The sequence below is a fragment of the Strix uralensis genome, chromosome 11, assembly GCF_047716275.1.
Source record: "Strix uralensis isolate ZFMK-TIS-50842 chromosome 11, bStrUra1, whole genome shotgun sequence".
Lineage (NCBI taxonomy): Eukaryota > Metazoa > Chordata > Aves > Strigiformes > Strigidae > Strix > Strix uralensis.
In genome coordinates this window covers 19,318,119-19,342,347 of record NC_133982.1, presented here as the reverse complement: position 1 = coordinate 19,342,347, position 24,229 = coordinate 19,318,119, and the positions used below count along the sequence as shown (strand labels likewise).

The following is a 24,229-nucleotide window of genomic DNA, read 5'->3' as shown; positions in this document are numbered from 1 at the left end:
CCCGTCCCCGGGGGCACTGCCCGGCAGCGCCGCCACCCCCGCGGCCCGCGAGGGCGAGGCCCGGCGCGGCGGCCCGGCTCACTCGGCGCATGGAGCCGCCGGGGGAAGGCGGCGAGATGGCGGCGGCGCTGCGGGCCGCTAAGCGGGCGCTGCGAGGGGAGCTGCGGCAGCGGCTGCGGGCGCTGGGCGCGGCGGAGAAGCAGCGCCAGTCCCGCCTGCTGAGTCGCAAGGTGGGTGCGGGCCGCGGGCCTGCCGCCGCGCGGCGGCCCCCGGGGAAGAGCGGCCCGCGGGCGGGGGAGGGCCGAGGAGCCGGGGCCCGGCCCTGCGCGGGGAAGGCCGCCGGGGACTTTCCAGGCCCCCGCTGGGGACCGAAGCGGGTGACTCAGGGGATCCGGCGGCTCCTCGGCCGCTGCCCCGGCCTTCCCGGAGCTGTGCGCCGAGCGGGGGCGGTGAGCTCCGCCTCGGGCCCTGCCCGCCCCCCTCATCGCGCCGGGCGAGCGGCGGCGAGCGGAGCTGGTGGCCGTGGGGCGTGCGGCGGCCGCGGTGAGCAGCGCCGGCCGTCATCGGGTGTTTGTGACACCGGCGGCAGACGCTGTCATAAACCCCAAAGCAGGGGGGTTTCTCATGGGTTCGTGGTGGGTGTTTATCTCAAATTTTGTTTCACATCGGGCTAGCTTTATGGCCGGCTCCTAGCAACACGTAGGAAAATGTAGCAACTGTCTCGATTTGGCCTGTTGTTTAACTGGCTGTCCTTCCCCTTCTGTATCTTTCAGTGGTATTTCTTCCATGCAATTTTATTTCTAACGTAATTTCTGCACTTTAAAAGATATCAGGCAGGGTTTACCTAACCGGTATCCTGCACAGCATGATATCGTCATGTACTTTTGAAATGTCCTGTTTGCGTTTGGATTACAAAGTTTTTATATAGATGTAGTTTATCATTTTAATAAACACAATAAAATTTTATTTTGCAGTCACTGCATGTAATAGAGCACAGTTCTCATTTTTTTTTGCAGCACCAGCGGGTACTTCTAGATGATCTACATTTATATTGTTATTTTCCTGCCAGTATCTCAAATCATTTTATAGACTTCACTTAATACTAATGTGTAGCCATTTCATGAGTGGGACATGGCAGCACAGAAACTTTAGGTCATAGGAAGCTTAACTGGAACTCACATAACATTTTTTTCATTGGGAATGCTTTTTTTAAAAAAAATATGGCATGTCCTACTATCATATAATGCATTTTAGTAATCACACATCCTAGACTTAAATCTCTCCATTTTTAGAAAATACTGGCATACATCCTCTTTAAAAATGCAGTCCTCTGCCAACTTTATATGCACCTCGCCCATGTGGTACCACAGTTTTAGGAGTCCTCAGCCTTTGTCTAACTGCTGCTGATAAACTCAGCAGCAGAGCACTCATTTCTGCTAGTGAGAGCACACGAAAAGATACAGCTTTTGTTTTGCTTAAAATAAGGCATTGGGAAATAGGACATATAAATTGATGTTATCTTGCCATTTTAATAACCTGACACAAATTGAAAATTCTGAACTTGCTTGAGACAGAGTGGCGTTGTGCAATTCTCAGGAAGTAGAGTCAGCTTCCTTACAGGAGGGTAATACAGCAGACATGAAGAAATTTTTGAAAATGTTGAGAAAGTATTTGGAAAAATGTAAGGCCAAAAATGTAGCTTTATAACATATATCAGTGCTTGCAGCTAATAAAAGTGAGTAGGTTATTTTATAACACCTGAACTATATTTTTAGTCGTAAAATCTCATCTCAAAATGGTATTTAAATTCGAAGTGAAATAGCTTCACAGGCTGACCTAGCCACTAGTATTTAATTAGCTACTGGATGATTATTCTTTTTTAATGTTTATGTTCATGGTTAAAGTCATGCTGTTTGCATGCTCTGATTCTGCAAAAATAGCTATCACCTGGTGAACAAAAGGCAGATAATATTTGTTAAGTGTGGAAGTTCTTTCACTCTTCTCAGAAACTGCAGCGAGTCACAGCAGCTTCATCATCTACACAGTTCTGAAAACATCAAAATTGTGTCTTCCTGCTAGCATGTGGTTTTACATCAACCTCATTTTTTTTTCTATATCATAATCAATGTGTTACTGGACACATCAGAGCAGATTGGACCTGTGTGGTACCCACAGCACACAGCACCACTTTGAAAGAGGAGAGTTTTGTGCCTCCGTTTCTTGTCCAAACCCATGAGAAGATTTGGCTCTGGAGGCCCTCAACAACATGAATCACCAGCATTGTCTGGAGTCTGCAGTTTGACTAAATAGTCTGTTCTTTCAAACAAAACCTACCATGGAAATTCTGTTGTTTAAGAGCTTAATCACTTAGTTGGAAAAATCCAAGTGTAAGGTTGGGCAAATTACAAAAGGAAGTAAAATACGGGTTTGAATTGTTAAGATATTTCTATGGCCAAACAACACATTAGCATAACTTGGTCCAGAGTGGGGTTTTTTTCCTTACAGAAATATATCCATCCTCTGAATATTTCACCTGGGCTTTTAACTGCTGTGCTGGAAAGAAAGAAAAAAAAGGAGTGAGAACCATATCTCAACTCGGATGGGGGCACTTATCTCTCAAAACAGGGCCAGGGCAAAGGCTAAAGCTCAGAAGAGCAGGTTACCCTGCAGTTATGCAAACACAGAGCAGAGGATTTGGTGCTCTCTGTTCCGTAGATAAGCACAGTCTCTCAAGTGTCTGATATTTTTGACAGATTCTTGCAAGTGTGTAGAATAAGAATAAAGCACATTTAAATGAGAAGGGACACATTTGTATTTGTTTTGTCCAGATGTAAGTAACAAAATTTGTAAGGTACTAGAGAATGAGAAGACAAGCTTTTAAAAACCTCCTCTCAAATTTTAATGTGGAATTCAATCTGGAATGGGGCAGAGACATAGTGAGGTATGAATCTGCTAACATTTTTTCACCATATAAGTGTTTTTTATTTTCCTTCCTATATTCAGTCTTTTATAAGCCCAGCACAGAGAACCTCATGAAAATCAAAAAATGGCAAGGCCATCTTTCTTTCAAGCTCTGAAAAATGTGCAGTAATAAGATCACCTATTAGAAGCAGGTGATGTTTGAAGTCATATATCTAAACTTGCTGTAGGGAAGGCGTTTCAGGTTAAAAAAAGACAGAGGGACCTGGTCTTGGAAGACTTTGTGCTCTACAGTCATCTGCTCTGATGCTAATTTTCTTTTGAGTTATTATCATTGCTGAGCTTCTCATTCTACCTAGGCCTGGATGAGGGATGAGCCATGTAAAAAGAATGGAAGAAAAGAAATGCAAAAACCTTATGTCTTGCATAAGCTGTCTGTTCTGACCTGCTATATCTTTCTTCAGTTATGTTGGACATTTGAGGATGTCTGTGCTATATGGCACAAATATTTAAAGGATCAGAAGATCATCTCCAAAATTGTTTTTTGCTGACCCAAACCTGTGTTACAATGTTTTGTTCACTAGGTGCAAAAATTTGCCTATTTTGATTTTGCTGATATAGAAATGTTGGAGTAGGAAACAAAGTCAATTTATTCTCTTTATGTTGCATGGTTGTTTGTGTCTCTACCCTTTCCAAAGGATATTTTGCTCCAGTTGTGTGTTTAATTGAAATAAAGTAAGTCCATCTTTTCGTAAACTGATTGCATCAGTTTCCCATGTAGGTGATTGGCCATCCCAAGTACCAAGAATCCCAAAGAATTGCAATCTTCCTGAGCATGCCAGATGAAATTCAGACAGAAGAAATCATTAAGGACATTTTTGAGCAAGGCAAAGAGTGTTTCATCCCACGTTACAAGCCTCACAGCAGTCACATGGACATGCTGAAGTTGTCATCAGCTGAAGACATTTCTTCACTTGCTTTGACATCCTGGAATATTCTTCAGCCTAGTGATGATGACAGTGCAAGAGAGGAGGCTCTTGCTGGTGGTAAGTATTTTCTTCCTACATTGTGGGGTTAGTGAGCCAGAGTAGCCTGGAGGCCAGTAGGAAATAATCTGACAGCAAGAGTGAAATGAAATGTTACACTTTGGTTTTATATGCTGTAGAGGTGCTTAAGTCAGTGTAAGCAGATGCTCCTTTTTCTTTCCTGTTTTTCTCTACCCTGTGCCACCCATGTGATACACCAGCAGGGCAGGAACAAGACTGCACAGCTGATCCAGCTGAAGGAAACTCAACTCTCCAGATAAATCAGCTTCTTGATCTGATTCATGGACATCCTCAGTGCAGTCTCAGCAAGCATAACATGGAGGCTCGTGAAGGAGACAGGGGCTTGCCGGGAGTGGCTTAGGCTGCCATTGAAAGTCATGGGGATTCACAGTTTTAGGATGCACTTTGAGAACTTTAGTTTGTGCCACCTGAAAGGTAGGGGACTTTTCAGGTGATGCCTGTAGGCTGACACAAGAATTTTCTGAAAACTTTGATCCTGCAAATTGTATTGCATGGATGAATCACAGTGCTGATACAGAGCCTGTCCATACAGAACAGCTCTCCAGACTGAGACCTTAGACTGAAAATAAAAGGACTTTCTTGTAGGCCTGGATGAATATTGTAAAGTCTTTTCCATCATTATTCTCTCACATTTTTATTTTGATCTTACAATGCTGTCTCAAGCACTGGATTCTTCATAGGGTTGAAAAGTTAAAAGTTTGTTTAGATCTAGCTAGTGGCGTGTGTGTTTTAGTCCCAAAATAACCTCTCTTTTCTAAAATTCTAACCTAAAATTCCCCGACTTCTACAAACTTGTAAAAAAACTTACTTTTCCTGTGTCTGCATTCATTATTTGCATTCTTTTTGTAAAGACATTAATATCTTTCTGAAACATCTGCAGAAACATTTAATGTTATTAATGGAAAACTCAGGTTGAACACATGCTTGAAACCTCAGTCTGGGAAAATTTTCTCTTAAGTGGAAATTCACCATGCAGACAGCTTCCACACCTCACAGACTTGCCAGCTTTTTAATGCTTGATAAAGGAACATAACATTTATATGACTCTGTTTGGTTGAACTTGGGTTTGTATTTGCTTTGGGATGCCAATGTACTTTCCCAGAACGCTTCACTGTGTTTGTTTCTCCTTTATTTTCAGTCTCTCTTTCTGAATTCAGAATCCTTTCTGTGTCCATGTTTTAGCTAGCAAGGGATTTCACTGTTTCATACAACCATCTTCTTTACATTTAATATTTAGCACTGTTACTTGTTTTCCTAATTTTTGTCAAAAATTTATGTGTATTGGTGGGATTTAGGGGCTTCTGAAGGTAACCCTTAAAATGTCCAGGGTTCTGTTGATTTAATTTAGTTCAGGCACTTGGGACAAGCTTTTGTACTACCGATGAGCTGCTATTAATTAATTTAACAAGTCTGTTGCAGAGATCACAGAGTAAACACGCAACAATTTTAGTTGTGATGGGAGCGAGGACTACTTGGTGCAGAGTGCACTGAGATGTACCTGCTGGGGACAGCCCAGGTGTCCGGCAGTGAAGATGGGGGAGGCAGGAGCAAGCTTTGGTACCTATCTAGTTCTGGAGCTGCTGTTTTGTTCTCTGCACCAGGGTATGGTTATGGGCAGAGAGCAATGCCAAAATGCTACTGCAGTCTACAGAGAGATGCCAAGAGAGCAGTTGTAACAACTGGTGTATGTCCATGTCAGACTTGTTCTGCCTGAAGCTTGGTTTTAGTCTATTTGTACTCAGTATTTTAGGAATAATTTGGTTTGAATTGGAAGTCAGAACTTGGTCCTTTATCCTTGGTTAGTTTTTGTAGATTAGAGATTAAGTTTAGGGTTTCTTTTCCTATTGAATAATCAGACTCCACCCCCCTCCCAATTTGTCCCCACAGAAACACACACTGCATCTCAGTGTGTCTTTAAATTGCTGGGTTTTTTTTTGTCAGTTAGTATATTTTTTTGAACTTTGGTACATTTTCAGGAATGTAAATTGCCTTGCTACTACATCCATCCTCCATTGTTGGAATTATGCATGGATGAAACATTTATCTCTGTGATGTTATCAAATACTGTGGTGATCTGAGGCATTTACATTGTTATAAGGAGATAACATGGTGTTACATTAGTAATGTTCCCATTGCTGGCATAAGTTGTAATGTAATTTCCAAGAAATACCCTGCAGGTACATAAATAAGTCATGTCATTTCTGAGTGTATTCATTTTGCATGACAAAAAGCTTAAATTCACACTGTCCTTAAAACTTCAGGCATGGTTATTGTGAAGAATAGCTCAAATATAAGACCAGGTATAATTTTTGCATAGAGGTTCCAGTCTTTGGTAGCACTCACAGACGGTGTTGAAGAGACATGAACCCTTCCTTTTGGAAATGGGCCTTTTTTCTGTTGGATCAGGGTTTCCCCATTTTCATCTTGGCAGTACACCACATTACACCTTGTTGGCATAAACAAAGATCACTGCAGTTTTGGTAGGAGAAAGTCTGTGGTCTTCTCTACTATGCATAGGTAACAGTAACTCATACAAAAAGTTGCTTTCTTCAGGCTAAATGGACACAGTAACAGAAAGAACAAAGGTGGAAGAAGTTCAGATAATTTGTTTGGAGTAGGGGTGCATGTAGGTGCATGACTTGGTTTATTTCCAGCTATACCTGCTGAAAGATTTAGACAACTTCTGGAGCAAGCCAGTGGTACGTCTTCTTAATAGGTACCAACTCCCATTTGTATCCTTGCCCATCAGAAGTATAAATATGCACTGGTTTTGCCCAAGGTAATACTTTTGATGAAAGTTCAGGTGGGTTGCAGTAATTGTTTACAGGAGTGTAGATACCTTGCACAACTTTGGAAGGAGTAAATCAGATAAAGCCTTGCTCCCTGTTTGCTTTTTAGCACAACTCCTACAGAAATTTAAAGGACACTTCCCCAGCAGCTCTAATTTCAATGTGGTTTAGGGAGGCGGTGTGATTCAGCGGGCTGGACATGGGTTTCCTCATTTGTAATGTTATATATTATTACTTAAACCTGCTCTGAGAACTACGGTTGAAAAGCTAAGTTGTTCCTTTGAAAAAGATATTATTGTTACTGGGACTTAAACAAAAATGACTGGATTGAGTATCTCCACATAGTAAAATTCTTGGAGGTCGCCTCTTTGAAGGGAGGCAGGTGGCCAACTTTGGATTGAGGAATCTCAGCTGGAAGTCTTGGACCTGAGCAAATATGCTTAAATGTTCATAACTGAACTGAACTACTGACTAGTAGTTGAAGGTGTACAATAAATTATAGACAACTTTTAAAACATTCACCTGGGTGATGGGGAGAGGGGTTTTGGCCTAGATATTTTTCTTTGGCCAAAAAATGAAGACTTATTAGAAATTATGTCTCTGAATCTGCTTACTCTAATGGATTGTGAGGTGCTCTCCTAAGAAATGTAAGAAAGCGGATTATGTATACAAACCTAATTCAGCCCCTTTATCTGTGTAAATTCTGCCCCAGTGTTTAAGTACATTATTACATAGTCCTTGCCTGTTGGATCTGGGCTCATTCAAAGATGAAGCCAGATTCAGATGATCTGGGCTCTTTCAAAGATGGAGAAGATGTGCACTGCTTGCTGTTAATGAATGCCACTAAGTATGAGCTCAGTCATTTGCTTTTCCTCTGTTTGAGTTAGAGCTGCAAGCCTTTTTTTACTGTGCATTATTCAAACCTTGGTATGGGGATGAAGGTCTTCATTTCTGTATGAGCTCTTCATCACTTCAACGCTCAACGACTTAAAGATATTAACTGGCGTTTGCTGATGGAGAAGCAGCAGAGGCTCAGGGTCCTGGTTCCAGCCTGAGCTGTGCAGAGGAGCTGCCCCTACTGAACACAGACTCTTTTGCTTATTTTTCCAAACATCACCTTTTTTTTTCTCTGTTGCCTCCAAAATGATCATTTCCCAGACTTGTCTCATCCTTGGACTAGATCCCCTTCTCCAAGTTTTAATTGCTCTGCCACCATAATGCCCCTTTCCATGCTTCCACTTGTTGCCCAGTCATCTGAATCTCTCTCTCCAAGTGTCCTTTTCTGGCCCTTCTCACCATATTCCCCGTTTCCTCCTGCTCTCAGTCCTAGCCTGTCATTTCAGGGGCAGCTGGGCCAACATAAATAGCTTGCCCCTGCCAGAAGGGAGGAGATCATGTGCTTTGTCTTCTTTCACTTGTCCACTTCCAGACATACAAGATTCCCCGTCTCAATTTACTCATTTCCTTCCTCACTGTGCTGGCTTCTTTCTCTTTATTGGCTTAGAAAAACTCTTTCTCTGTTAAATAGTACTTTTTGTACTGAAATGTACAAAAGACATAGTTTTTGCAATTGTTTCTTTTGGCCAGTGCCTGATTAAATACGCGGCTGCCCTCTCTCTCTCCTCCTCTTGGTCCCTACCCCTCCTCTCCTGTGCTGGCACAGATGGCCCTGCAGCCACGTTGGGAGCTATACTGGGAAATCAGTCTTGGTTGGAAGTAACCCAGCCCCAATAAAAGGCTTTTCTTCTCTCAGACAGGGCCACCACGCAGATTTGGACTGATGCAGCTGAAGGGCTGGTAGGAAGCCGGTGATGAGGGGTTGCGTAAACGCTGGTGTGCCAAAAATGTCTTAGTGAAACTTCAGTCCTCATTTCCTTCCATGTTTCGGTTCCCAGTCTTGCCCCAGTCAGTGGGACTAGGAGCAGCCACTGAAATGAAAGTCCTTCGGAGTCCTTGCAGTCAAGAGCAGGGCTGGCAGGAGGAACTGAGTCTGCAGCTCCATGTGCTCGGTCTTTGCAGCAATACTGGCTTAAGGAGTTTTCCCTCCTCATGTTTTCAGTATATTCCCTGCCTCTCTGTGGTAAGCTCAATCAGTTTGCTGCTCTAGATGAAGGGTATTTTTCTCCTCTCCTCCACCCTCCAACCTGTTTTGGTTGGGATTTTTTTAGCCCAGATGAATGGATCCAGTTTACTGTGCAGCCGTATCAGTGCAACATGTGTGGGGTGGGAATGAGTATCCAGGGTGGAGGGAACATCCCCTGTAAACTGACACTGGCTCCTGGAGAGAGTTGTGAGGCCACCCATGCCGCTGTGACTCCAGCAGTGACACGGAGAGGGTAGCATCTTCAGAGAGGCCCTGCACTAACCCCGACACATCTTTCCTTTTTGCCTGTGCAAATGACAGGTTTTCAGACATGTACAACATCGTACAAGACCAGCTCAAAGGCACATTGTTGACTCAGAGGGTACTACGATCAAGATTTCAAGTTCTTGCCTCAAAGCATGGAGCAACAGAGCTTTCCCCATTGTTGGTTTTTGCTAGCTTTGTTCTTAGAAACCAGTGAACTATTTTGCCTGAAATAAAAGAAACACACCTCCCCAGCCCAAGTTTGGCATAAATACCCAAGCTGAAAAATGTCAGCACTTGAAAATATAGCATCTTATATGTAATGGGGAATACTGAATAATCTGCTACTACTCTACTAAAGCACAATGTAGTTTTGCTTGCAGAAATGAATGTATTAAAAACTGGACTTGTATTTTGTAATTTAGTTTGGAGACTTCCAGCATTTTCAGTACTAGAAACTGTGGCCTACCAATCACAATATTTGTGTTTAACCTTCAAGATAACTAGTGAAATATTAACTAGATAATCCGTGCTTTAAATAACAGTGTATTTATTATTAATAATAAGGAACGATCCAAATTTGAAACAAAGGGAGGAAATACTAACATATGTCTAGCAGCAACTTCTTGCAGCTTAGTTTTCACATAACTGTTGAATGTTGCCTTTTAAGATGAGGGTAGTTATATCTTTCTCCCCTTATAACTTCCAGAACACTTTGAGACTTGCTGTAGCATATATGACAACAACATGCTGGTAGCAGAAACAGACAGGGACAACTTATTTGTGTGGATTGTATTTGGTTTTTAAGGGCGATTTATGCTGGGGGGTGTGATCCTCTTGCAAGGAAAATGCTGACTATCTCTAGGCTAAAGTTCCAAGCAACCTCAAGTAGTTTAAAATTATTCATGAGTGACCATTAGCCCTATTTTAAACTTTGCCATTGGGATTTGCCCTGCAGAAACATTTTAGTCCACAGAAGCTCTTTTCTACCTGTCTTTAAGCTCCTGCTGTTTATTCATACATTCGGAGAGGCTGTATGTGCTGCCAGGACTGATGGCCTTGTGATGCCATCAGTATTCTTTGTTATTCCAAATTTTAGCACGGTTCTCTAGAAGTGTGACTGAAGTGGTGACAATACAGTCTTAAGAGGAATAGGTTTAACTTAACAGCTGCAAAATAAAATGGGATGTAAAAAAAAGATAATGGGTTGTGTCCCCCCCAAAAAAGATGCACCAGAAATGGGAGCATTTTGAAATATGAGGCACATTAAAGTTTAGAAATAAAAAGCAGTGTGAGGAGAAAATGCTATGTCTTGAAGCACAGGAAAGATCTAATACAGTACTTCAGCTCCATTAGATGTTGTATAGCTGTACATGAAGGCATAATGGGACCATACAAAATGGTGCTAATCATTCTGAAAAAAAGACTTGTAGTAAATAATGCTTCAGGGTAACTGAATATTTAAATAGATACATGCAGATTGGAATGTATCTGGAATAAATGAAATATGGGTATGTGAAAGCAGAGAAGTTAAATATTACTGCTTAGGAAAAAACAAAAAAAATACCCCAAACAAGATTGTAAAGTGATTGAGGGTACTATTAGATTTTCTTTTCCTCTGGGACATTTGATTAAAACTTACAGTACAAAATATGTCAAGGGATAGATTAAAATCTTTTTACACTGGTCATAAAAAAGAAAACCTGAGAGCATGGCACGAAACAAAATTGAAAATTGAGGCTTAGCTCTTAATGTAATTTATTTTTTAATGAAATGATTTAAAGTTTGGAATGAACTTCTGCTTGGAGACAATGAGCCATAGTTTTTGATATGCATAAGGAGAACAAATTCAGTGCAAGTGAGGCATTAACATTCTGGTGATGAGTCTTCTTGTGGAGAGAGGATGGTTCCCCTCACACAGTGCAGGATCAGAGCTCTGGACGTACAATCCAGCATCATGTGTTTTACAAGAGTCAGGAAATCTCACAACTTGTAGTTATGTAGCAATAACTGAAATGTCTTCCTACCTCTGCAGCTGCAATCCCCAGCTTATCCCCTTACAGACAAGTTCTGTTTTCTCTTTACCTGTGGGCATCTGGAGCGTTCCTCCAAGCATCTAATTTTATTTGTATTAAGCCCTTGGCTCTGCTGCCTTCTGACAGCTGTGAATTGTACTGGTTAGTTAGTTGTAATGTGAAATATTAGGTTCCCTATTATGTTAATATTATATTATGTTCCTACAATGTGTGAAATACTATGTTCTCTGTATTCCTTTTAAATTTGCTTCTTTCAGTTCATTCTTCTATGATAAGTAAATAAGGATGTTTGGTTTATTTTCTTTTTATTATTCATTGTTTAGTTAAACCTGTATTATATGTATTGTATTTTTTTTTCTCTCAAACTTTGCCTGTTTTCTTACTCCAGCCATTTCTCTTTCAACCTTTGCAGTCTCTTTGATGTGGTTTTGGAGAAAAGATGCCTGAGAGAAAATTTTATGCCCAGGTAAAGAAATATATGTAGTGGCACTGCAGACATTAATTCTTTCTGTATATACCATAACACTGCTTTTCAAATCAGCTCACTGGGCAATCTTTTTTGCTGGTTTCCATGCAGGTATCCCACAATGACGCATTGTTACAAAAATGCCTGTTCCAGTATTAAAGATCCATAAAATAATTTTACATTATTCTGTCTAGCATGTTCCGTAACAGGTAGAGATAGGAAAATGCTTGCTTGGAGATAAAATATTTCAGGTGTTGGACCCAGCTGTGATAGCAACTGTTTCCCTCAGGGTTTTTCTGCATCCCAGACTTCAGTTGAAAGATATGGGACTCCATCCCCGGCACTGGGATTGCTCTCCCCTGCAGCTGGCATCTGCCCTTCCCCTTGATGTCTGCACCAGCTTCCACAACTCTCTGAAACAACTTAATAACAATTTCCTAGGTGAATGCAGACACTTTTGTGGAGCTTCTCCTGGTGCATCTTTAGAAACAGGTATGGCATAATTACAGTCTCTCTCTTTGAAAGGCTTTTGAAAAAATGCTCTGAAATGCAAAAGCTGATGTGTTTATGTGCCATCACTTTGGTGTCCTTCTGGCCTGAGCTTCCTTGGTACAGACTAAACCATGAACACTGTATGGTTTAATTTTAATACCGCTGGTGCCAGGGTGTCCTGCAGTGAACCTGGAGGGCTGAGAGCTCTGGAACACTACAGCTTTTTGCTTTCATAAAGTTCATTAAGGCTTTAAAAGAGTGCTTTTCCTTGTAATCATCCTAAGTGTCACATCGATGTTTGCCTTCTTGCAGAAGACATTCTCCTTGCACTCAGCAAAACAACTAAAAAGATTACTTCTGCTGTAATCAATTAAAGATTAAAGAGAAGTGAAAGCAACATAGGCAATGGCTTTAAATTAACTGCAAGTGACTCTCAAGTGTTTTGTTTCAAAGAGCTAATTTTGCTAAGGTGAGTGTGAACAGTAGCATTGTCACTTTCTTCATACTGTTTCCTAGAAACAGGAGTCTCTCAAAAGCAAATAAGAAGTTAGGTTCATTTCTGGAGGGTGACATGAGTCTGTACAATGAACTCATACAGGGGAAATGCAAACATGCAAGGATCTCTGGCTGTGGTAATTAATCCAAACAGACATTTTTGTCTCGCTTTATTTTCATTTTTGGAAAGGAAGAGCCAACACCAAGCTCATCTCTGTGCCATTGTGCACATAATCGGTGCAATCTGAAGAACAGGAGAGGAAGCTTTTTCCTGCTGCCCACCTGTGTAGGGTAATGTGGACTAACGATGCGGTTTGGTGAGACAGATGAGCCCTGCTGGCAGCTGGCTGGTGCCAGACGGGGCAGTCCTGCTGCCTTTTTCTTGCTCCCAGCTCTGTGCTCCTCTCATCCTCCCAACCCCAGTGCCATCTCTGGTATTCACTGCTGAGCAGATTCAGCTCATGGATCTGGCAGAAAATTACTACTTTTTTTTGTTTCCTTTTCCTAGGGCTGGTTTTCTGCCAGTTTAGTGGGCTAGTAAATGAGGTCAGCACTTTTCTGGCTACAAAAGATTTGTCTTCCTGGCACAGTTAATCCCTGCTGTTTTTGCTGAGTTTCAAAATACACTGTCATTTCCCCTGTATGGTGGGAAATTCCTTGGACCTGCCCAGAGCCACTGGCTTTCAGGGAGCAGGAGACTCATACTGCTGTTTCACAGTGTAAGGATAGCTCTTGGTCTCCATGTTTGGCATCATAACTGGACTCAGTTCCTGTTTCTGCTGGCTGCTGTGTATGTGAGATGGGTATCAGCTTTTGGGGGGTAGAGGGAGGGCAAATTCCTGTCCGGGAGTGACATGAAGCCCTTTGCCGGCAGGTGTCAGTGTTCCATACACTCAGTGTGGAGTATTGGTGTCATTTAGGCTGGGTTTCTATAATTAAAACCTCATCGAGACATTGTACTCACACACACAGGAGAACAAGTGCTCCAGCCTAATGTCTCCAAAAAATCAGGGATTGGAGTGAGGGAGGGAGGTGGAGGATTCCAGGGAGAGTTGGGTTTTTTAAGCTGTGCAAGCTTAAAAAGATAAAATAAAATCTTGTGATGGAAGAAGCAGGATTTCTCAGCTGTTGTGATGTTAACTCGTTTGACAGTAACAGTGAAGGTGCCATCACCTCCAAACCAGCTGACTCGACAGGTTCAATAAACTCTGCCTGTAAGCATGTCTAATGTTCCCATCAAGTGGTGTCGCTCCTTACAGGAGTCGGGTTTGTGCACCAATGAAGAAGTTTATATCTTAACCGTTCATATTTCACAAACAATTCTGTGTATTTTATGATAGGCTATCTGCTGACTGAGTCAAAGGGCGTTGGAAATATTGATAGTGATGCATGATGTATTGAAAAAAATCCCCAAATGATTCACTTCTGTCATATTTTGATTTAAAAATATCCAGACAGCAGCATGCAAAAGAGGACCAAGAGTGAAGAAATGAAGTAGTGCATAAGCGCTCAGATAAACACTATGGGAAGTGTAGCTGATAAGATCTTAAAAATTTCACATAAAAACACATAGAAACACAAAGATCCGTATATTTTAGGCTGCAGCAGTGTTATGACAATCCTGACATAAACAGTTCAAGCACCGATGCCTTGTGAGTTTCTCTAAAGGAACAGATTTGCAGTCAGCATTTGCTGATTTAACAAGATGTGTTGATGTGATGTAAAGTGGCTCTAATGCCGTTTGTCCTCTCTTTGGAATTGCTCCTTGGTACATCTTGTTTCAGAGTATTTTGGTGGTTTAAAATCACAGGAGAACCCAGATGCAAGCCTTTGAACCAAACATTTTTCGTTGCCCGTGTTTTCCCAGTCAGACTGTTCTAACTCTGCTCACATATCTGAATATCAGGAGCACTTAAGTCATTTTTCTCAGACAGATAACTAAAGCATTATTTCCTTTATTCTGAATTTGCAAAACCAGACATTTTTGTAGGTGGCATTGAGTGATGATGGTTTATTTACAGGTCTTACGCAGACTTGATGAATAATAGTGAAATAGAAAAGTACTTGTTCAAATTTTCTTTTAGGTAGACATTTGGCAAATCTGAAAATGAGACACTAGTTAAACCTCAGGGGAAATGAGTGTGATGTTTGTAGCCTCACACAGTCTTCCCACGTTGTGAAACCAGCTAGGTTTGAACACAAGTCTTAGCGTTACACAGTAGCTTCCCTGATGACACATGAAAGGATACTTATTTGTGGAGCAGGATAGGTTTGTTTGTGCAGGGCAGACGTACTGATGCTGTGCAGAGCACTTAACCTTTCAAATGCATTGGCACTAAATTTATAAGATTTTGTTTTAAATGAATTCAAAATAGGAGGGTGTTTGCTTGATCCCAGCTTAGTGGCACAGGAGCTGATCAAACGGCTTTATTATTCTGTTTTGCAGGTTTAATAGTGGGAGAGTGGCTGCCACTCAGTTGTTTTAAACCTGTATGACTGATGGCTATCATGTAGCTTCTCAGGGAGAAGTATAAATATTTTATTCTGTAGTTCAGAAGGGCAAGTGTGAACTGTGGATACCAATGTTTCATGCTGACACAAAGCACTGACATGGATGAGTAGACAGATAAATGCTGAGTTGCTCAGTGCTTGTTTGTAGATTCTGCTGATGGTTCTATTTTCTGCAAAATACTTTATTGAAGTAATAACAGAAGCTGCCTCAGTCATGCTAGTGGACCAATTACCTGGGGCACATGGATTGCAGAGGAAATAGTCTGCTTGGCATCTGTATGTATAGAAAAGGTAGATTGGTGGGTTATGGGTGTGTGTGGATGTGGGTAAAAAGTTTTTTAGAAGACAAAAGGACACAAAACCTTCCTGGTGGCTGCCATTGCCACACGCAAATAGGAATGAAAATAAAGCAAGCGATTGCCCCTGGTGTTGAAAGCATTTCTCTCTGGATGAGGTGAGCATTATTAGCCTTGAGGGCCTCAGGGTGTGCCCCATAGCAGGAGACCATGGATGAAGCCTGTGGGATTAGGATGCGATTCTTTGATTTTTGATTCCTGTGCCTGGCTAGTGTGTGCGGGGTAAAAAGCCAGCATCTCTCTGGCTCTCCTTCTAAAGCAACAGATGTCTATGAATAGTTAGAAAAGAGTAAGTCCTGCTGAAGTGATATGGTACTGCACAGTTAAAGGTGTTCACACAGGGGAAACATCCAGAGAAAAATACTGACTGCAGTTAACATTACCTGTTTTTTCAATCAAATGCAACTTTTAGTCCTGTTAGGTAACTGTTTGGAATCATAAGGAGACTACAGAGTGAGCACTAGAGGAGAGGTGTTTATGAAGAACCAACAACAAATATCTACAAGAGGAAAGAATTGATTTTTCTCAAACTCGTAGCAGTAACTTGGGATATTTTTCATGTGGTTCCCAAGGCTGGTGCAGAGGGGAGTCAGTGGGGCAGTGCTGATTTATAGTAACGGAGGATCTGATCCTTTGTTGTAACTTAGGTTTCCAAGAAGATGAGAATTCATGCTGAGCTTCTGATACTGATTTTCAAAGGCTGTATGATGTGAGCAAATAGGAATTATCAGATAAGAGTTTCTTTTTTGTTTAAGGGATTGCATTTGCATTTTAGCAGACTGTCTGGGGTAAAGTTAAGCAATGTAACTGCTTATGTCTGTGATCCCCTGTGTTACTGGAAGAAGTCAGCATCATTGTGTTTGGATGAATGACTTTTTTTCAAATTCTTATCAATTGCAGCAAAGGGTAATGTTTTTGTCTCTTTGCTCATTTGGTTGGGGATATAACAGTATCTGGCTTCTCCAGGGTTTAGCTGGCATAAGGAGTTGGTTTTCTCTGGAAGCAATCCCAGCCCTTCCAGGAACCATGCACTGTGGTAGGGTTTGGATTAGGCCAGAACAGATCTGGCATTTCCCTTTTCGACCTTATACCAAGGCAAGTGTGTAACAGCAGAGATGCTGTGCTTGAAACTAAAGGCAGGTTTTTTCCAAAGGGCAGAAAACTTTTATCTGGAAGGAAATACCAAGCTGTTTGCAACCTCAGTAGTGGTGTGAGGGGCACCCAGGATGTTCTAGGGAGAAGGCTTTGCACTAGTCATAAAGGGAAAGGGATTTGTTTTGCTGCAGCATAATTGAAATATTTATTTCTGTGGAGTCGTTTTCCCCGAGGTCTGGTGATTAACCCAGACCACAGTGTTAGGTGCTCTGTAAATACAGAACAAGAGGATGATCTGTGCCCCATAGAGTATATGTTGAGAAGTTATCACCTACCCGAGAGGCCTAACTGTGCTGATGCTGACAGTTATTAAGGTTACGGTAACAGCTCTGTCATTAATTAGAACTTTCTGAGTTATTCCGTCTCATTGGCTGATGTTCTGCATGTCACCGAGACTGATACTTAAAATGTTAGTATCAAGTGATTGAGTTAATTTTTTCCTCTGTGCTGGGGTAGCAGATACAGAGGCAGCAGATGGTTACTGCACCCTTTTCATACTGAAAAGTAAGGTTTTCCTGCAAAAGGATTTGGGTTTTTTTTCTCCATTGTGGTCCTTGCTAGATCAGAAAAGGACCACAGTAAGTTTTCTTTCCTGGGAAATGAACAGCTTTCAGATATTTGTCAGCTCCCCAGAGGTTGTGCATAGACTGATCTGACATTGTTATGGCATAAACGCTCCTTTCCTTTCAACAGAAGGCTGTTCTTGTCCTGGTTCTCTGGTCCTGCACTGTATGTAATCATTTACACCTGAGCAAAGCAGGGGGAGACCCTGACTTCCACTGCAGAGTGAGTGTGTGTGGAAAAAAACCCAACCACTGAAAAGCAGGTTCTTGCCCAAAGTACCAGGCTGGGAGGATCAAGCCATCCTTGTGGTGATGGAGTAGATGATACACAAACTTCTGTGCTTGAGGGAGAAGCTCAAACTGCACTGCTGCTGCTGTGAAGCGCAGCAGCAGTGGCATACAGAGCTGACTGCTGTCGACCTCTTGTAGGCTTGAGCTCAGGAGGCGTCTGTGCTGTGAGCATGATTTTTATGAGCACATTGCCGTTCTTTACAGGGACACAGGAGTTGCTGCAGCTCAGCCTCTGCCTCATCCTCTTGTAAGTGCTTTGGAGGCGAGGATCAAGAGCCCTAGCTCCTGCTTTGATGGGTCCCAGGCGCTTCACTGTGTCCAGAAAGCAAGTGGTGGTGAGGGATGAGAAGGTGGGATGACAGAGTATTTCAGTTTGATCTTCTGTTAGAACCGTCTGGCTGTGCAGGGGGAGATGGATGACCACACACGGTGGGTGGCAGTGGGCTGGTGGAGCCCCTTCAAACCTGGGAGGAGAGGGGCCATGCTGGCTGCTCTTTCTGAGGGCAGGACAAGTCCCAGCAGTCTTTACATGACCCGTATCTGTGCAGTTTGATGGACTCTTCTATAATTAACCATTGTCAAGAACACTTCTGAATATACTGGCTGACATTTCAGATAGGAACATCAGATTAAGAAGAAGAGAGGTAATGAGGTGCAAGGAGAAAATCCTTCCCCAGGGAACAAATCAAACCTGATATCATCACGAAGGGTAATGAGAAATGCACTGCTGAACTGAGGAGGTTCACCACAGCTGCCTGGAGGAAGCGAAACCAGGTATTCCTATTTAAAACACCAGAGAGGGTATGCTAGTGTTTTGGTCTGCTGGTTAAGTCAGGGGACGCGCAGCTTGCACACCTGCCTTTTGCTTGTAGTTTTGCCACACGTTTCCTGAGTCCTTGGGCAAGTCATTTCACTTCTCTGTGACATAAGGTATGTCTGCATAGATGTACGCAAGTCAGTGCAAACAGAGTGTGCCTGTACACCCACATGGCAGGTTCTGAATCTATGACTGTATCTACACTGCTAAATAACACAGGGCCACACGACCAGAGAACTTGGTCTGTCTCTTCTTTTTTGGTCTCACGTGAAGCCTCTGTGGCCCTAAGGCAATACTGGGTTTTTTATCTTTTCCCCAGTTCATAGTATCTTTAATAACATGAGGCCTTGTGGCAGACCATCGCAGCAGTATTTTTGTAGCATCAGTCTGAGGATTTGTGTTGCTTATTCTGGCACGCGGCAGGAAAGCCTGTGTCTATGTCTGGAGAAGCAAAACCAGTTTTGTTGGTGTAGGAGGACTGCACAGTGGAGCCAGATTTGTACTCTTCTGTCTTTACTGCCCATGGGAATCCTGTCCCCTGGAGCCAGCGTGGGTGTCTCTTGGACTGGCAGTGCCAGACAGAGTGCTGACAATTCAACAGTATTGACCACCTGTGATCCTGTAAATCAATTTGTTTTCTGGCTCTGCTGTATTTAGCCGTATAAATGAAACCTGTGTGGCTGTGTCAGCATGACTGTATGCCCACATTGATAGATAAGTCAGGGTATATTATTTCACGCACGGTACTACACAGTTGAAGGAGCTGTGGCCCTAAGAGCTCGTGACATAGATACAGCGAGTATTAGGTGACTGTCATCATAATTGCTAACCTTACCCAGTAGCTTAATTAAAGTGTATAAGAAGCACGGATGTTCTCTACATAGAAGCTGGAGCAGTACATTGTGGCTTGAGACAGTGTTTTCAGCCTTTTGCAATTTGCAGACCACAAGCAAGTATTCCAGGAGAAGCAAAGATTACCTATAGCAAAACCCTCTTGGCTGTGGGTATGCTTTCCTGGGCTTCTGCCATGTAGTCACAGGACCCTCAGGGATCCAAGAACCACAAGTTAGTGACCTCAGACACCTGGGGGACAGTGGACATCACAGGGAGAGGGGTAGAAGTAGGTGTCAAATGTGAGACCTCCATTAACATGTTTTACAAGGCACTAAAAGCTGATGTGGTGTTTGAAGCCCAAGTATCTGCTCTGTCTTCTGAGGGACAAGGATGGCGTTTCACACAGGAGTCTGTGGGAGCAAGGGGAGTAGGATGTGAGAACAGACAAGCCTGCAGGACATCCTGAGTGGCCAGCAGTGGTCCTGCAGGGCTGGAAGGGCCTGGGAGCATGAGGGCCCTGTGCCAAGAGGGGTAAGATGTTCTTACCCTCACCTGCCATCCTGTTGATGTACTCTCATTGCTGATAGTAATCTCATGTGTCTGCAATCTTGGTCTCATCTGTGTGTCACCTCTCATCCTGTGACAGCTCTTCCCCCACGCTGCCGCAGGCACCACAAGAGGTTTTGTTGCTCCCCAAGTTATGTGGCGGGGAAGCATTTTCTCCATACAGCTCTCTGCCATTCATTGTAGATCCTGGGGTAGGATTTGGGGCTAATGCTGCTTGAGCTGCCCTCAGGCTCCGTGCAGGGTAGCTGTGTCATTTTTCTACAGAAAGTCTTGCTTGGCATTTTACTTAAATCTTGTGCAGTGTGAGTTGCATGGATATCAGTGTGTTGTGAGTCAGAACAAAGGCAGTCGGTATCACAGTGCTCCAGTAGAAGAAAAACATAAGGGTAACTATTACAGTACTTACAGCGTAATTTTTCATATTGAGATTTGCACAAGCTTGTTTGAGTTATTCAGCATAAAAAAATCCATGATTATAGAGGAGCTGACTCATTAAAACACTTTCTGTTTCTCCAGAGAACCCAGGAGAAAACACAGTACTTTAATACATCTAAATTCACTCGAGTGTGCCTGGTGCTATCAGTTAAACTACATCGAAAATATCTTTCTTCCTTTCGCTGTTCCTGCCAATTCCCTCTTTCCTTAGTGCTTCCCCTGACTTGTCTTCTTCCTGTCTGTAACACAAACGTAAGGAGAAATGGCACCTTTTTACTCTGCAGATTTGCCCCTTGTGTACATTCTTACCTGCCAGCAGTAGTGACTGCAAATGTTTCCTGCTTTTTGCCATGAGAGTCACATGGAGTGAAAACAGCTAAAAAAAAGGTGTAAGGCAGAGTGTATTTCTTTCTGTGCATCGTTAGTGTTTGGTACATATTGGTTTCTGGGCCTCCTGAATACCTACACAAAGCTGATGTGAGGCAAATTGTGGAGAGGGTAAGTAGTGAGTGCAGGAGTAACTTGGGGAGGATTTGACCTGCAGAATCTCTTACTGACTGTGCTAATGGGGAGATGATCAGCTGGTTTCTAGGTCCTAATCCATAGGCCTGACAATTGGCAAATATGTATTTTTACTTGCAAGCTGAGGAGATGTGACATGATACATCCAACATGACGTACGTGGCGATACCATAAAAATGGCATCTCTTTTCAGGTGAGACCATACTTCTGCCCCTGTGCTTCTTTTCCTCTTTGTTTGCCATTTGTCTGTCCTATGAGTCAAAAGTTGACTGCAGCGTGGTAAAACACTCAGACTCCTTTTTATTTCAACCGATAATACTCTGTGGTCTGCCCTTTGGCTAATTCCCTCCTCTTACTCCCCTGACCTCTTTAAAAAAGCCATGCTTCTTAACTGTATGGTGCCGGATTTGCAAGATTGATCTTCTCTAAGCGTTTCACACTGTGTTGTCTTGCATATTTTATATCAGTGTTCTAATTAAGTCATCAGGTCATGATGGATGAGTGTTCACATCAGTGACTTTTCTCTGCACAATGAACAGTGGAAGGAAATCCCCAGGAGCCTGGGAAGTGTGTGCAAATGAGCTGGTCTTATGTGACCCTCTAACACGCTCTTCCAGGCTCAGTTCAGAGTTGATATGTGATCTCAGATGGGATACCCTGGAAAGTGAAAAACTCTGCTTAGCTCTGGTTCTTCTGGTACGTGTTCCCACACATCTCCTTGAATGTTGGACATCATTCCTTAGCCAGATGTAGTGAGAGCAGTTCAGTCCAAAACGGCAAGAGACAGTAGGTTTGGACATAGGAAAAGTGGAAAAATACCTGCCCCATCCTAGCCCTGGTGAAGGAGCAGAAGCTAGTTGCAGAAAAGCTGCTCAAGGCTGAGTACCGTTCCTGTAAGAAGGAAGCAGCAGTGGACTGAGACACAGTATTTGCTTTCTTTCCAGACTCGTGTCAGCTGTGTTTTAGTCTGCGCTGGCTTTCCACTAACGTTCCTGCCCTTCTCTCCTTAAGCATCTGTCTGCTACAGCAGCAAGTAATGATAGCCTTTCTTGGCATTGTGAAACTAGTAAGTGGGATGTTCCTGGGTTCAGCGGTCAGCACCAGGCCAGCGAAGCTCATTTGTTTAGAGGACATCCTTGCAAGACTTCTCAGTAAACGAACAAGTCTTGCATAAGTAATGGGAATCTGCACGCTGGCTGCCTCCATGCCTGGCGGTCGCTCAGCGTGGCAGCCGGTTTCTTTTGCCTACCTGGCAGTGATGTGAATCGACTCCTGAAACAAGTGGGCAGCCAAGTGTAAATTGTCGCTGGCTACCTGGCATGATGCTGATCCACATCCGTTCGCAGTGTATGAACAAAGCAAGAAAAAAGGGCCTAGCTGATCTTGCCTTTTTATCAGGAGCTGGTGGGGTCTTTTGTCAGGGTTTCACCAGCCAGTTGGGTCTGTTTTGTCCAGATGATTGGCAACTTATGCAGCTTGTGTCAGTTTTTTTAGCTGATTTTGAGTTCCAATCAAGTGTAATCTCAGGAGAGTCTTGGGGAGCCCATACCCCACACATCCGTCCAGAAGGAGGGATATTCAGGGCAGGCAAGCAGAATGTGTGTGTGTGCTGCTGGAGCAACAGTGGAAATTGCTGGAGGCTCAGTAATTTGGGAAAAATTTGGGAGGCTCTCTCCATTGGGAGAAGAGGAACCTGACATAAAAGAGACAAGCCTTCAAATCTTGATATAAGAGGGCAAATACCCACTTCCAGAATATATTATGTTCAAGGCTCATTGGTTTTGGGAGGTTGAGTGAAGGTTCATGACATCTTACAGTTACATCAAGAAGATGCTTTCTCTTCTCTTACGCATCTTCTTTTCTTTTTTTTTTCCTTTTCTATTTTTGTGTCTGATGTTGAAGTTCATTTGATTTTCTGATTCCTCCTGCATTTAATTTCTCTGAGTTCAGTCTCTGCCTGGATTTAGAGTCATAATCATTAGTATTTGGAAGTGTGGGGTTAAAATGATAAAATACATTTGTTATAATGTAGGTTTTTTTCCTTGTAGCTTTTCAAGATCTAATTATTTTGCAGCTGATCTAGTATGCAATTGATAAGATGAAAATGTAAATTTACAGGTTTAGTATTCAAAGTATTTTTCATCTGATCAAAGAGAGGGAAGCATTTTGCAAAACACAAAGCTTGCGTTTTTGCAAATGTCTGAAGTTATGTAGTCAAGCCATCAGGAAATCCACAGTGCATCGACTAATGTTTATTTCATTTTTCTACAGGAGGTCTTGACCTTATCTTCATGCCAGGCCTTGGGTTTGACAAAAAAGGCAACAGACTGGGAAGAGGGAAAGGATATTATGATACCTATCTTGACAGATGTATGAAACATCCCAGTGGAAAGCCTTACACGATTGCCTTGGCTTTTAGGGAACAGATTTGTGAATCAGTGCCTATGGCAGAAAATGATGTCCAAGTAGATGAAATTCTTTATGAAGACTGCTGAAAATATCTTGATACCAGCCCACCTTCAGAGTGACCAACCAAAGACATCAGATCCATCAATCGTGACTTTTTAATAGTCATATATGACACTGGGAGCAATAAAATACACTATTTGTGTTTGAACAAAAAAACACCCCAGTGTAAATGTGGTAAGAGTAGTGAGGATTGCATTGATTTGCTTCTAATTAACAAATATCTGGTGTGAATTCTTATTCTAAAATCAACAGAAACAAGAATGTGTGACTGTTTATTACAGTAAGGACCATTTCTTCTCATCATACTTTTGAGGAACAAGCTGCTTAACAGTTTTATTATTCCAGTTTAAAAGTGAACTGTCTACTAATCACAGTTCCTGATCCTTTCTGGAATTAGATACTTGTTAGGGTAGAAGTTCTTAGTACTTAAATATTATGTGCATCTATGAGCAAAACAAGAAACTGCCAGTAAGTCCTATAGTAAGCTGGGGAAAAAAGGGTGATTGGAGAAAAGCCTTAATTGATTTTAGTGTATACAATAATTTTGACTGTTTACTTGACTCCTTGAAGTTGTCTTAAAATAAAGGAGTATCTGTTAATAAAAAAAGGTTCATGTCCATAGCTTTGGTATATGGTTCTTTATCTGAATACAAGCTTGTAATGTCGTCTAAAATGCAGTCAGTGAGTTCTCCATCTGGAGAAAAACAGCTCTTATTTTGTAAAATGATATTCAAAATTACTTTAAGTTCTATAATTTTGTACATGGGCCATTTATGATGTCCCCAAATACTGTGTGAAGTATGGGTACTTTGTTAAAGGATAAAGAGATGCTAAGAATTGCAGAGAGCAGGTTTTATGGATTGAGTAAGTTTTTGGGTGGAACATTGTTTGTTCTCCAGTTCTCCAGACTGTCCTGGAAATCAGGAAGAAGATAGTGACTTTTCCTCTGCACTCTCATAGTAATAGGACACAATATTTCCAATCAGGATCAATCAAACTGTCAAAATTTTGTGTTCCTTCTTCAATATGACTTCACTTTTCCTATACGTGTTTAACTCCTCCCTCAATCAATAAATCAATACATTTATTTTCACCAAA

At 42.3% G+C, this 24,229-nt stretch overlaps 1 protein-coding gene across 6 annotated transcripts; it reads left to right on the top strand.

Annotated features, from left to right (window-relative positions):
• MTHFS (methenyltetrahydrofolate synthetase) lies at nt 1-24,229 on the top strand. Of its 6 annotated transcripts, none has more exons than XM_074880182.1 (4): nt 1-230; nt 3,701-3,965; nt 12,066-12,116; nt 22,934-24,229. In XM_074880182.1, the coding sequence occupies exons 1-4, from the start codon at nt 90-92 to the stop codon at nt 23,155-23,157; spliced, it is 681 nt and encodes a 226-aa protein (XP_074736283.1). In that variant the 5' UTR covers nt 1-89; the 3' UTR covers nt 23,158-24,229. The 6 variants fall into 6 exon arrangements, with proteins under 6 accessions (XP_074736283.1, XP_074736288.1, XP_074736284.1 ...); XM_074880187.1 differs by lacking the exon at nt 22,934-24,229 and adding an exon at nt 12,429-12,512; XM_074880183.1 differs by lacking the exon at nt 12,066-12,116.

Bases quoted from the DNA above. Each gene is read 5' to 3' on its own strand.
- MTHFS (XM_074880182.1), top strand. From the start codon at position 90: ATGGAGCCGCCGGGGGAAGGCGGCGAGATGGCGGCGGCGCTGCGGGCC. The intron at 231-3,700 runs GTGGGTGCGGGC...TTTCCCATGTAG, and splicing joins CCCGCCTGCTGAGTCGCAAG to GTGATTGGCCATCCCAAGTA. The intron at 12,117-22,933 runs GTATGGCATAAT...ATTTTTCTACAG, and splicing joins TGGTGCATCTTTAGAAACAG to GAGGTCTTGACCTTATCTTC.